The sequence below is a fragment of the Lithobates pipiens genome, unplaced genomic scaffold (assembly GCF_037356315.1).
Source record: "Lithobates pipiens isolate NorthernLeopardFrog02 unplaced genomic scaffold, aLitPip1_a1.2 Scaffold_19, whole genome shotgun sequence".
Classification (NCBI taxonomy): Eukaryota; Metazoa; Chordata; class Amphibia; order Anura; family Ranidae; genus Lithobates; species Lithobates pipiens.
Window position 1 is genome coordinate 439,305,953 of NW_027507764.1, and position 13,301 is coordinate 439,319,253.

At 43.5% G+C, this 13,301-nt stretch overlaps 1 protein-coding gene and 1 non-coding gene across 2 annotated transcripts in view; one reads left to right on the plus strand and one right to left on the minus strand.

The window, feature by feature from the left end:
* Positions 1-287: 287 nt before the first annotated feature.
* Positions 288-360, minus strand: TRNAA-AGC (transfer RNA alanine (anticodon AGC)). Its single transcript has one exon. It is a non-coding gene; the product is annotated as a tRNA-Ala (tRNA).
* A 200-nt stretch (positions 361-560) lies between these two features.
* Positions 561-13,301, plus strand: part of UBE2V2 (ubiquitin conjugating enzyme E2 V2) — a 52,397-nt gene continuing 39,656 nt past the window's right edge. The window contains exon 1 of the mRNA XM_077492664.1: positions 561-716. Within this exon, the coding sequence (XP_077348790.1) occupies positions 701-716 (16 nt within the window). The 5' untranslated portion in view covers positions 561-700. The remainder of the gene's footprint in view (positions 717-13,301) is intronic.

Genomic DNA, 13,301 nt, shown 5'->3' on the forward strand with positions numbered 1-13,301 from the left:
CCACGTCATTGGTAAAGTGTCTTAACCCTCTAACGTCTACATCTGCAGGAGAGCTTGAAAGACAACAGACTAACTGGTAGGATCACCAGGTGAAAATAAAAGAAGGAAAGCCTAAAAAACAGAAAACAAATGCAGCCATGACATCTAAGAATTAGTAAACTGCAATATAATACATTTGATTTTTGTGTTTAATATTGCTCTAAAGTTGCTTTTTGCACACATGCAAAACATTAAGATTTTCAGATGTTTTGGGGTAATTAAAATCTGCTCCTGTTTATTAAAACACTTGGAGAATGCGGGCATCGATCCCGCTACCTCTCGCATGCTAAGCGAGCGCTCTACCATCTGAGCTAATTCCCCGACTATGAGTATAATGTTGTATTCCACACTGCCGACCATGGGTGCGATGTTTTAGGAGGCACAGCATACATATATGGATGAATTCGGAGCACAGAGGAGCCGCGCTGTAGAAGGAGGGCACAGCATGGACTGATACAGCCACACAGTGTTATACGCTGGCTGAGCGCCATCCCTCCCTCCATTCATTCATAGGCACGCCGCTCATTCCCTTCCCTGAACACTGGGCGGCGGAGGGGGCTGACCATTTTGTAGGGACGGAAGTGACGCGGACCGGCTGGGGGAGTTGAACGTGCTGACATCAGGAGTGCGTGGGCTCCTCCGGTCCTGGGCGGCGGAGAAGATGGCGGTGAACACAGGTTGGTGAGGGGCGGGCAGGGGGAATGGTACAGACACAGGCTCGGTAACACGTCATGAGCTCTATTCGTCCATCTATATCTATTCTCGGATAGACTCTTAGGGCTCCCCTCCTCCTCTCTGGCCATGGCACACCGCAATCACACATTGGCCTATACAGGTGAACCGCAGCCTATCGTGTCCGGTGGGGGGCAGAGAGCTGCCGTGTGATTGGCTGCTGACAGGCCAGGCACATGTATAGCTGCCCCTAGTACAGGTGGGAGCGGTGATCTGGGTGACATTGGATGCTGATTCACCTCCTATAGGTTTACTGTCTGCAGACCCTTCCTCATGTATTCCACACCTCGCCTGACATCTGACCATTGCCTACCCCTCTGCAGCAATGCTTCTGCCGCTGTATTCAATAGATAATAACCCATAGCTGCCATTGCCTGGCTTGGTTTAGGACAGGTGACTAAGCACTACTGATCTTAAAGCAGTAGTAGACTCGGATTTAGAATTTGAATCCACAAGTAAGCTTATAAATAGTCTTACTTGTAGGTACAGTGGATAGTGCCTAAACTTGTGCTATTTAGAAAGTATTCGCTTTGGCCTTAGCCAATTGACGTTGCTGCGCATGCGTGGTGACACTGCATTCAGGGCACACTGACCCTAATGCGTTGTGGGCAATCCATGCATGTTTCCCGCACGGTATTCAACTCAGTTTGAGCTCAACTACATCCGAAACGCAAGTTGTAAATGCGGTGCATTTGCCCGCACCAGATCACATGGTACAAAAGTACCATGAGATCCGGGTTGCAGTGCAATTTCACAATTGCTGCTTGCGCAAATTTGGTGCACTGCGGAGCGTTTTGAACCCATTCAAAATAAATGGGATCAAATCACAACACTAAATCGCATGTGATTTGAACAGGAATGCAATGTGGTTCCTGTGCAATTCACATGCTGTTCATAATGTGAAAGTGGTTGTAAATCCTTTTATTTTTGTGAAAAAAAAAAAATCTATGCTTATCTGCTCTGTACACTCGTTTTGTACAGAGCAGCCTGTTCCTCCTCTTCTGGGGTCCCCCGCCGGCACTCCAGGCTCCTTATCAGCTGCTCCCACCAGAAGCCACTTTCTCTATGGGCACCCATGCAGACTCGCTCTCTGATTCCCACTGTTGCATCCATTGGCTGCTGGTTTTTCAGCATGATCATGAAGCTGGCTTCTGTCGGACAGACTGGCATACACAAGGGCTAATGGCACACTCAAGCCCCATACACATGGACCGAATGTCGGGAGACATCAGTGCAGAGGGCAGTGCAGCGATGATGACTCCCATGTGCATGTGTGGGGAGTGATGCCATCACGGCTCGCCAATTCAAAGGCCAGATAGAATCCAGAAGGAAGACTGTGCAAAGATGGGAGCACCTGCTGTGGAGACTATGCAGTGCTGGAAGGCTCCATTTAATGGTAAGTCTGCCATAACGTGCTGGCATGCAGGGCATACTAGCACGTTATGGCATTCACTTGCAGTAGCCCATTTTTTTTTTTTTTTTTACTTGACTACCACTTTAAATTCGAACAAAAAAAGCTGATTATAGAATTGTTAAAGCAGTTGTAAACACCGCTTGGCCACTTTTACCTACAGGTAAGCTTCTAACAAAGCTTATCTGTAGTAAAATTTATATTTTATAAATGTGCACTGTTTAGGAGGTATTCACAATCTCTGCAGCCAGTGACTTCATCGGTGCATGCGCACTGAGCGTTGAATTGAGGGCATGCTGAATGTGCTGTCAATCCAGAACACTGTGCCACAATAGTGACTCTTGTGCGCATGGGAGTGACCATATTGCAAATCGGCCATTCAGACATCTGGAGCGTGGAAACCCTGGCTTACTATGCGAATATGTAACACCTATTAACACTTTATGACAGACTTACCTGTAAAGCGGATCCCTTCAGAAGCTTGCTGATTAGCACGCTAAAGATGATTTTTTAAAGTGTTGCTGTTTTTTGCTGAGCAAAACTTGCTGAAGATTTTTCAGCATCCAACACTTCTGGCTGTGCCCCTCTGCTCTGTGATTGCAATATTTCGGCGGACAAACTGTACACTAAGTGACACTTTTTGGGGACCAGTGACGCTAATACAGTGATCAGGTTAATAAACTCTGTACTGTCACTTTATAAATAACACTGGCAGGGAAGGGGTTACATACCAGGGGCGGTCAAAGGGTTAAGTGTGCTCCTAGGGAGTTATTTCTAACTATGTGGGGGATGGACTGACTGAAGGAAGAGACATCCGTTTCCTGATTAGCAGGGACACAAATCTCTATCTTCCTCTCTGACAGAACGACGGTCTGCCTTGCTTACTGCTTCCCTAACAAAGGATCAGTGAGTCCCGACAGCCGCAAGACCTGCCAATTGGCTCCCGCTGTGTCCAACCGGAGCGGGTCGCAGGCGGCGCACGCACCCCAGACCCTAAGGTGGAAACAACATACAGGTACGTTGTTTCGCACAGCCTTTCCGCCCTTCCGCAGAAAAATGTGCAGTGGGGGGTCCAGAGGCAGCTAATTGTTAGATGTGGTGGCTGTATTTGATTTCCCTTAGTTTTTTTTTTTTTTTTTCTCTGTGTGATTTTTTTTTTCACCTGTTGATCTGACCAATGAAGCTGGCTATACACTGTGTTAATTGACTGGTTTCTGATGAACCAGCAAATATTTGCACAGTGAGTGGCTCTGATGACCCTGCTTCGTTCAATCATTTTTGTCTAGGGAGCCTGTGTGCTCAAAACTTTTTCCACAGTGGCTGCAGTCAAACCAATGCAATCGCTGTTTAGCTGCAGCAGGAGATTTGTATAGATAGGAATAATCGATCTATAGTCGGCAACCCATGCAATCAATATACACAAAGTGGATTTTGATTGATAACTAAGACATGGTCATAACTTATGATCATAACTTTGTAAATTGCTTTTCTGTTTCCACAATCTACTCTCCTAATCGGATTGCTTGAAATACAATTATTTTCATGGCCTCAGCATCTGTGTTGCTCATCAGTGCAACACAATCGATTTCTGCCTTTGTTGATCTCAACTCCGTTTTACCAAATCGGATTAAAATTGCGTCTAAATTGATTGGAAGGGAAGTTATTACTTTTTGATTGTTTGCAGATTCAAATTGCACACCAATTGAATAACAAAGAATCAAAGCATTTATACCCATCATTTAGTTTGTTATTTTTCAGCTTCTGTTACCAGACTAAGCTGTCTGCAAAAGTGTCGGCATTGACACAGACCATTTACAAGTGACAGGAGTTCTTACAAGGGCCAGCTTTGACTTATTTATGTAAAACCTTTATCTCAAATGGAACAAAACGGTTGCTGTAACTGCTTATAAAGTGTTAACAGGAGTTTGGATTCAGTTTGTCAGTAAAGTCCATCTAAATCGGCTAGCACAAATAAAACTAGCCTCTCCACATTGACAGTGCTGCTGTCCAAAGGGGTCTCCTTTTTCTCCTTCATTCAGATAGTAAAATCCTTCCCATCTAAGGATATCTCCTATCTGGTTCACCGGGGGAAAAAGTTAAAGGAATGCAGCCACTAAATTTAAAGCATAACTTTTACCCAATAACTACTTCATAAAAAAAAAAAAAAAAAAAAAAAATAAAAATGTTCTGTAGCAAGGAACATATATTCTATATTAATAATTATGCTATCAAAATTGGTGTGTGCCGTAAGTTGTCTCCAGCATTGCACCTGTTTTGTTCTTGCCGAAGGCTGCCATTTTGCTGAAGCCCAGGGCCCCTGGACAGCAGTAAATCATAAACTGAAATTAAACCCATCGATTCTAATAGTTTCAAAAACCTGTTACATTCCTGAAATGCTGGGATTGCTAACTGTCACATTTGCTTGTATCCTCAACCAAACTGTCAAACATCAAATGGCTGGTGTCATAATTGATCACCTATTCAGCACCATGGCAGTAGCAGATCAAACAGAAGAAGCTTCCATGGCTGTAAAGGATAGGAGAGTTTAATTCTGCTTTAGCCCGGGTTCACACTGTAGCGAACCCAGACATCGCATGTGATTCACACCCGCACTGTGGTGCTGATCATATGCAATGTCTGTACAATGCAAGTTCAGCCATACAGTTTGTATGGCTGAACTCGCATTGGATTCACACAAAGTGCAAGGACTTTATTTATTTATTTATTTTTTTTCCCTGCACTGGCATTGGATCGCATGGTTGTTCTCACCCATGCAATCTGATCCTTGTCTGAAGCCACAGTTCATACGGCTATCTATGAACCGATCTGGGGATGTCATTAACATTGTATTAACACCTGCAGTGGTTCACAGAAGGCAGTGTGAAGCGCTTGCGGGAGTGATGCGATGCGGGAACCGGCGTTGGTTCCTGCATCACTACAGGGTGAGCCCAGGCACAAAGTGGTTGTAAATCTATTCCTTTACCCAGTGAAGTGACTGCATCAGGTGATGCACAGAGATGAAACAAATCCTCCTACATAAGTGTTACTTATTTACCTGCACTCTTTCCTGCACCCCTTCAAAAGGGCAGAATAGTGTTAAAAATTCTTCTCCATCTGCCTGGAACACAGGAGGGGTCAGAGAGCTGCAGTTACAACGTGTGAAAGTTGATTGGAGGAAATGTATACACCCCCTTCCACACAGCCAACAGGAGCGAAGGACTGATTACAGAGCTGTGTTCTGAATAGAAAAGCTGTGTGCTGAGCTCTCTCCCACCACAAATTTATCTTGCATCAGAAAAACTTTCCAGAAGTGACTCATGCAGATAAGAGGAACTAAGCACCGGAGAGAAATGATCCTTAGAGCTTTTGAGAGAGACTAGTAAACGCTACAGAGATACACTATATTGTCAAAAGTATATTTGGATGCCTGCCTGCCTGCCTTTACACGCACATGAAATTTAATGGCATCCCGTTCTTAGAGCATAGGGTTCAATATTGCGCTGGCCCACCCTTTGCAGCTACAACAGCTTTAACTCTTCTGGCAAGACTTTTCACAAGGTTTAGGAGTGTCTATGGGAATATTTGACCATTCTTCTACAGTCAACTTCCTCCACCCCAAACTCGCTCATCCATGTCCTTATGGATCTTGGTTTATGCACTGGTCCAAATCAATTGGTGGAGGAGGGGGGATTATGGTGTGGGGTTGTTTTTCAGGGGTTGGGCTTGGCCCTGGCCCTTAGTTCCAGTGAAGGGAACTCTTAAGGCATCCGCATACCAAGACATTTTGAACAATTTTGCATTCCCAACTTTGTGGGAACGGTTTGGTGATGGCCCCTTCCTGTTCCAACATGACTGCGCACCAGTGCACAAAGCAAGGTCCGTAAAGACATCGATGAGCGAGTTTGAGGTGCAGGAATTTGTCCTGACTTCAACCCGATAGAACACCTTTGGGAAGAATTAGAGCAGAGACTGCAAGCCAGGCCTTATGGTCCACATGAGTGCCTAAACTCACAAATGCACTTTTGGAAGACTAGTCAAGTACTCCCATACGCGCACTCCTAAACCTTGTGGACAGCCTGAAGAATTGAAGCTGTTATAGCTGCGGGGGGGGGGGGGGGGGGGGCGGCAACTCATTATTGAAACCTACGGCCTAAGACTGGGATCAGGAGATGTTATTGAAGTCCATGTGCGTGTAAAGGCAGGCATCCCAATGCTCTTTGCAATATAGTGTATATGTGCTTTGTTCAGATTTCATGACTGAGGTTTACAAACACTTTGAGTCTGTCAGCAGATTGGCATCTACAAAGGCAGCAGTGCCTAAAAATACAGAGCAACTGAGCATGTGCAGAGCAGGGAGTGACCGTATATTACTGGATTTTAAACAGTATAGACACTTTTTAATATTTTACATATACCTGCAAAAAAGGTCATCATGACATTTTCTAGCAGGACTTAATTTTCTGACTTAAGTTCCACTTTAAGACCGGGTAAGCTGAAATATATATTACATTTTTGTTTTGGGGTTTAGTACCTTTTCAAATTTGATGGCATTGCTCACAAATATTATTTCTTCATCCGGCTCCAGTGCTGTAATGGCAGACATTTCTCCGTATGGTTTTACCTGACGTTTCCCTTGCATTTGTCTGTATCAGAATGTGCGAAAAGAACCTAAACTTGTGCAGTTTCTACATCCTATAGCTGTCTTCTTACACGTATACGTTTCCTGCTCTATGGGTAGAATATCTGCTGTACTTTGTGCCCTGTCTTGTGAGCTTCTATCTCTCAGCTTATATTTTCAGTATAAAGACATAGTAGAGAGAGCTCACGTGTACAGTTGGAAATGACTGTAGCCATTAATTCTACAATTATGAAAAGATTATATTCACCACAAAACCCAACGTCTATTTAATGGCTGCAGTGTACACAGTTTAGTAAGGGGCTGAGTAAAGTATTTTTTTTTTCCATTTATAATATATTGTGCAGATTGCTTCTTAAAACTTGTCAAAAGAAAAATAACCGAGATAGGGTTGTGGCAATGTAAATTTGCATCTTTTATGATCTCAATGCGCATAATACATTTATACTTGTAAAGGAATTGACATGTTCTGTCAGATAAATGTGAAACATTTTCTCCTGATTGGTGCCCCATTTCTAAGCTTTTACCAATCAGTAAACCAATAACAAAAGGTTGTGATGACCCCATATACCAATCAAATAAATGTTAATTTTAAAATAGTGTCTAATCAGAAACCACTAGAGCAAAATAAATCTACTATCATAAAGTTTATTATTATTATTATTATTATTATTATTATTATTATGCGCCAACACAATTGCAGTACAATACGAAAGGTACAGGAGGGTCCTGCTCGTAGAGCTTACATTCTAAAGAGAGGGGGTGGTACAAAAGGTAATAGCTGCAGAGAATGATTTGATGGGGGTGGCTCAGGGACAGTTAGGTGGGTGTGGGATAGGCTTCCCTGAATAAATTAGTTTTCAGGGAACTACTAAAGGTGGACAGGGTAGGGGCTGATTGGACAGACTGGGGCAGGGAGTTCCAGAGGATGGGAGAGGCTCTGAAGAAGTCTTGAAGGCATGAGAGGAGGTAACAAGGGAGCTAGAAAGCAGGAGGTCCTGGGAAGAGCGGAGGGGACGATTTAGGCGATATCTGCAAATGAGGTTGGTGATGTAGATAGGGGCGATGTTGTGGATGGCTTTGTATGTTATGATTAGCATTTTGAATTTTACACGGTGGGGTAGGGGAAGCCAGTGAAGGGATTGGCAGAGAGGGGCAGCAGTCACGAAACGATTAGTGAGGTGTATTAGTCTAGCAGCAGCAGTGCTTCAGTGCATGAATGTAAACCAGGGACTGTCCCTTTTTTTTTTAAATGCATTTTCCAAAAAAAGTGCCTCATGTATTTAGATAGATACCACCACATTTCACCTTCAATGCCCCCACCAGGGTATGCACTCCTAGATGTTGACTTCCCACACCTTACACTGAGGAGGGTCACATGCATTTTCAGAGGGTATCTTCCATACAGTATACCGCTATTCGGGCATCCTGGGTCCTCTCACCCATATAGTTAGGGGGAAAAAAAACAGGAAAGATCACAGCATAGATCAGCCATTTTATTAAAAACGTATTAAAAGCATAAAGAATATTACACTCGCAAAGTAATGTGCATGCTCAGCACTAAGAATAATGTGCCAACACTTTTAATGCAGTGCCACAGCAGAATGTGTGGGGAAAGGGGAAGAAATGCTGGCTGATGCCATTACCCAAATATGGCAATGGCCTTACTTTGACAGGGGGCTGTCACGGTGATTTTAAATTGAAACTAACAAATGTTAGAAAAAGGTTTAGTTTTTAAAGTGGTTAAACTTTTTTCACTTGCATACACACAGTCTGTTCCATTGACAAATTGTTACAATTTTTATACTTCAGTTCAATTGATAAAGAATGTTTTGATTCTTGGCAGACTGCCCAGTTTTTCTCTTCCTTTTGAGGGCTGTGGCTTCAGAAGAGCAGAGAGAATTATTTGCATAGAAAGAATTGTGAAACACTTTAGCCAATATAACCATTCTTGACGACTAATTGTGCAGCTCTACTGAGTACCTCTTCTTGCAAATTGAACTGGGAGTTTCTCATTGTGTGTGCTGTCTCTCTTCATATTTTCAGCTGACCCCATGAGATTTTAAAATGAATCACATGGCTAAATTTAGAGAACAGTATCCTCATATTAACTGTATTCCAAAACCGTTATAGTTTAGCGGCCTCCATCGCTTTGACTCGTTTCACACTGGAGTGGTGCGGACGTTGGCGGTAAAGTGCCACTAGTTTTAGTTTTTTTCTGTACCTGCTGTTACAGGGACGCTTTGAACCCCCTGCTAGCGGCCGAAGAAAGGGCTAATAGGGTCTGTGTTGTGGCGCTGAAGCTCTTTGCAGGTGCGTTGGCAGCACTGTCCATTGACTTCAATGGGCAATGCGCCCCAAAGATGCTGCTTGCAAGACTTTTTTTTTTTTTTGCACTCGGGCTTTCACACTGGGGGGGGTCTGAAATGTTCTGTTTTTTAGCACTAAAACAGATGAAAAGCACCCCAGTGTTAAAGGGGTATAAGTGACGTGTGAAGCGGAACGATACGCGCCTCTGCTCCATTGTTGTGGCATCCCAGAGCTCCCCACCCAGTCACTTGCGTCTTCGGGTGGCCAGCTTCAGGGTCTTGAGTGCTGGCTGCTTTCATTGGACAGGCGAGGATGTCGCTCTCACGTATGCACGAGAGTTCGGTCAGATTCGGCATTGCCAAATTTATACAGCGAGCTGTGCATGCTTGGCTTGCTATACAAGGACAGACAGACAGGCAGGCAGGTAACTTTTATTTCAATCTTATTTTATTGAGAGGAACAAGAAGACAGTTGCAGTCATCATAATAATAAAATAATATCATTAGCAAAACTAAAACTTGTAGAGGGAAGTTACAAAAAATATATTCTTGTATTGTGTTCAATATGAGTATTGGGACAGACTCACGCGGGACAGAAGCTTTTGGAGGGGACTGAATGCTAGCCTCTGGCATTTGGGGGGAATGGTGCTCTTTGTGAGCTGTATGCCTGGGGACCCTTGAGGTGGTATTACTTTAGATTCAGGTCCATGTCCCCCAAGACACAGACTCTGGTAACTCTGTATATGCCATATTAGAAAGTGACTGATTCAAACTGTTGGGACACATACTGTTAGATGCTAATGTCATCAGCTCCAGCCACCTGTCTGTTGTCTTCTATAATGTAAATTAGAAGCTGTGGCAAGCCAGACTAGACTAAGAGTATTTCACCCATTGTTTGCTAATTAACCTTGCTATGGTATGAAGGAGTTCTGTGTTACAGTTGTATAGTTAGAGTAATATGAGCAGGAGGGGGACCTCCTCTTTTACTGTATATAACTGTGTATTAGTACATCCTTACTTATTCTAGAAACCTGTTGTGGCAAAGTTTCAAGAGTCTTTACCTTTATCAGAAGTAATCATTTAATAGATTCTGAAGGGTACAATTATACGTAGAGCAGAAGGTATTGGCGTAAGGCATGGGAAGCAGAAAGATTAGGAACAGGGATCGCTCCTACATGGTCATGAGGTGTTGTTGCCTGGGTTGCCCTCTGCCCAGGAGATGAAGTCTAACGAGTAGCGGAACATGGACCTTGAAGTCCAAGTGAGAGAGAACCACTCTTCCTTATTCTCCCTCAGCCAGCAGAAGTTCAAGGCCCTTAATATGATCTACTTCAGTAGCTCACTCCTCCAGGGAAGGTACAGTCATCGATCTCCAGTACCGTTGCTATTCTGGCCGCGGCCAGAAAGTGACGCAGTTTATCTTCTTTTAATGGACTTGAACGTTCCCGGAGCATAGATAATAGATCAACCTCTATATGTAGTGATCCTACAGATGTAGGAGAGAGGTTGCCATCAGTTTACAGTATAGTTGGATGATCTGTTGCCAGAATTTCTGTATGGGGTGTGGGCAACCCCACCAAATGCGGAGCATGCTACCCCTGAAGCTTAGACACCGCCAGCAGGTATCAGGAGTCGTCGAGTTGAAATTATATATAATCGAAAGGCATCTATACCATCCAGTCACCACTTTGAACCCTTTTTCTGAGTTTTTGGGGTAGAGAGAGCTTATGCGTCAGGATGAAACATTTTTGTCAGTGAGGGAGATGGAGGCTTCTTCTCAGGCCCTCATATAAGGTGGGAGAATCAGGGTGAAAAGCATTCAGCCATAAGGAATAGAGCTGAGATACCACGTGTGTTGGAGGGTCAGCTTGGAGCAGCATCTCTTCCAATTCTGTTGGTTCAGCTAATATATCTGATACACATGGGAAAGTTCAGCTATACGAAGTTAATTGCTGTCTCCGGAACGCTGCATAGGGTGTCGAGCGATCTGGAAGGGACATCTGGCCCTAGAGTAGGGTCTGCTCTGAGAAACTGGGCAAGCATCCTATGATCCTCTTTTCACCATGGTCCAAAGCTAGTTACAGCTGGTAGGAAGGCCGGAGTCATAGGCCCTGAAAGATTGGATATGTTCCTGCTAGATAACAAGCAATTCCAAATTTGGATTGTTTCATTAGTAGGGTTACAGAGAGGGCAGGGCACCTAGGCTGTGTTGGTATGGTCCATGGAAGAACTGAGGTGAATGGGATTCATATGGCTTTCTAGGTGACCCAGAGTTTGGTTGTAGAGTTGTGGAACCAGTCTATTATGCGAGCATCGCATCGCTGACTTGTGGTACAGAGAAGCATCTGGGGTTCCAGCTCCACCTCCTAGCTTTTGGAAGAGATGGTGTTCCATATCTAATTCTGGGATGGGCTGCATTCCAAATTAATTTAAAACGCAGCTGGCGCAATTTCCTGAAATGGCAATTGTCTGGAATAGGTACAAAAAAAAGGGGGGAGAACATTCATTTTCAAGGTGTTCAGCCTACCAAGCCATGAGAGCCGTTTGGATGCATACATAGATCGGCTTGGGTTCTAAGGAGTGAGGGAGTGAAATTCCTGGAAAAAAAACTGGGATGCATCTGCCGGTATTTGAATACCAAGGTATCGGATGGAGGTGGAACCCATTTAAAAGAAAAAGCAGTCAAGTCTTTGTAGGTCCGACTTTGATAGAGATATTGAAGCTTTCTGACTTACTGTCGTTCACTTTGAAATTACTGACTGCTACAAATTTCTGGAATTCCTGCAGCACTGAGCAGGTAGGTAACTTTAATGCAGAAGAGATAACTCATGTTGCTTCTGCATTAAAATTCCTGCCTGGTCACCCATTTTATATTTTGTCCTAAAGTTCCACTTTAGTTCGTCTGGACCAAGTTGATCCAAATGAACTATTGCTTCACTAATAGCTCCTTTTGGCTGGTAACACTGTATGTCGCCTCAGCGACATACAGTGTACAGCACTGTGCTCAAGCAGAGGGATGGGAACTTCCACCCCACTCCTTGGACAAAGTCAAGTCGGGCAGAGTGATGAATACAAACCTTCTCTAGCTGAGTCGGAGATTGACATCATCCGCCTGCTGGAGCGCATACATTAAAGCCTAATTTCAGCAGGTGGTATATGTACATTGTGGTGCATAACCACTCATTCTGAATGGCACCCCAATGCACATATACAGTAACAACAAACACAGGAAAAGCCACCCTTCTCCACAGTCGTGATTGACAGAGAGGCTCTGTGTCCCTCCCGTCCTGCCAGTGTGTGTGGTGCTTGGTCCTGGCAGCACAGGGGAAACATCTAAAACTGGTAGTTTGTCAATACAGCTGGGGGGCCATTTCAAAAGTAAATACAGGTGGGGGAATTTTATTTTTTGGAGGAAAAAAAGATACATAATACAACTATATTACGGAAAAAAATAGACCTCCTTAAGTAAAGTGGGTAGTCTCTGCATAGTTATGTAGGGTGGTTAAATTATTTAATATAATATTGCTTCACAGGTTTGTACCGGGAGATGCTTGCAGCTGCAGGCGTCACCCCAGTACTGGGCTGCAACTATCAATTATTTTCATAATGGATTATCTGGCCGATTTTTTTTTTTTGTTTTTTTTTTTTTTTTTTTTTTTTTTCTTAATAACCAAAGTGTTGTGTTTGGTTAATATTTACACTTTTAAATGGCAATTCATTCTTAAATATCTCTATGTAGTGGTAAATATAAATAACCAACTATGTGGTAAAGGAGCAAATATCTAATCCACCCTGAGAATAACAGACAGAGGAGATGTACTGTATATACTATTAAAGGGTGAATCTGGTAAATATCATCAGACTCGGTTCTAATTTTTTTTATTTAAAAAACAATGTCTTCCTTCAAAAAAAAAAAAAAAAAATTACATTTTAAGAATGTTCGTTAGATTTTTCTAATCGTTAATGGTATCTAATCAACGTTCATTTTCAACCACAGTGTTGGGAAAATTTGGAAAGAATAGAAAACTTCTCGGTTAAAGCGGAGGTCCACCCTAAAGTGGACTTTCCGCTCATCGGAACCCTCCCCCGCTCCGGCGCCACAAAGGGGGGAGGGGGGTGCAGATACCTGTACAGTACAGGTATTCTGCACCCACTTCCGGGATAGCTCTCTGCG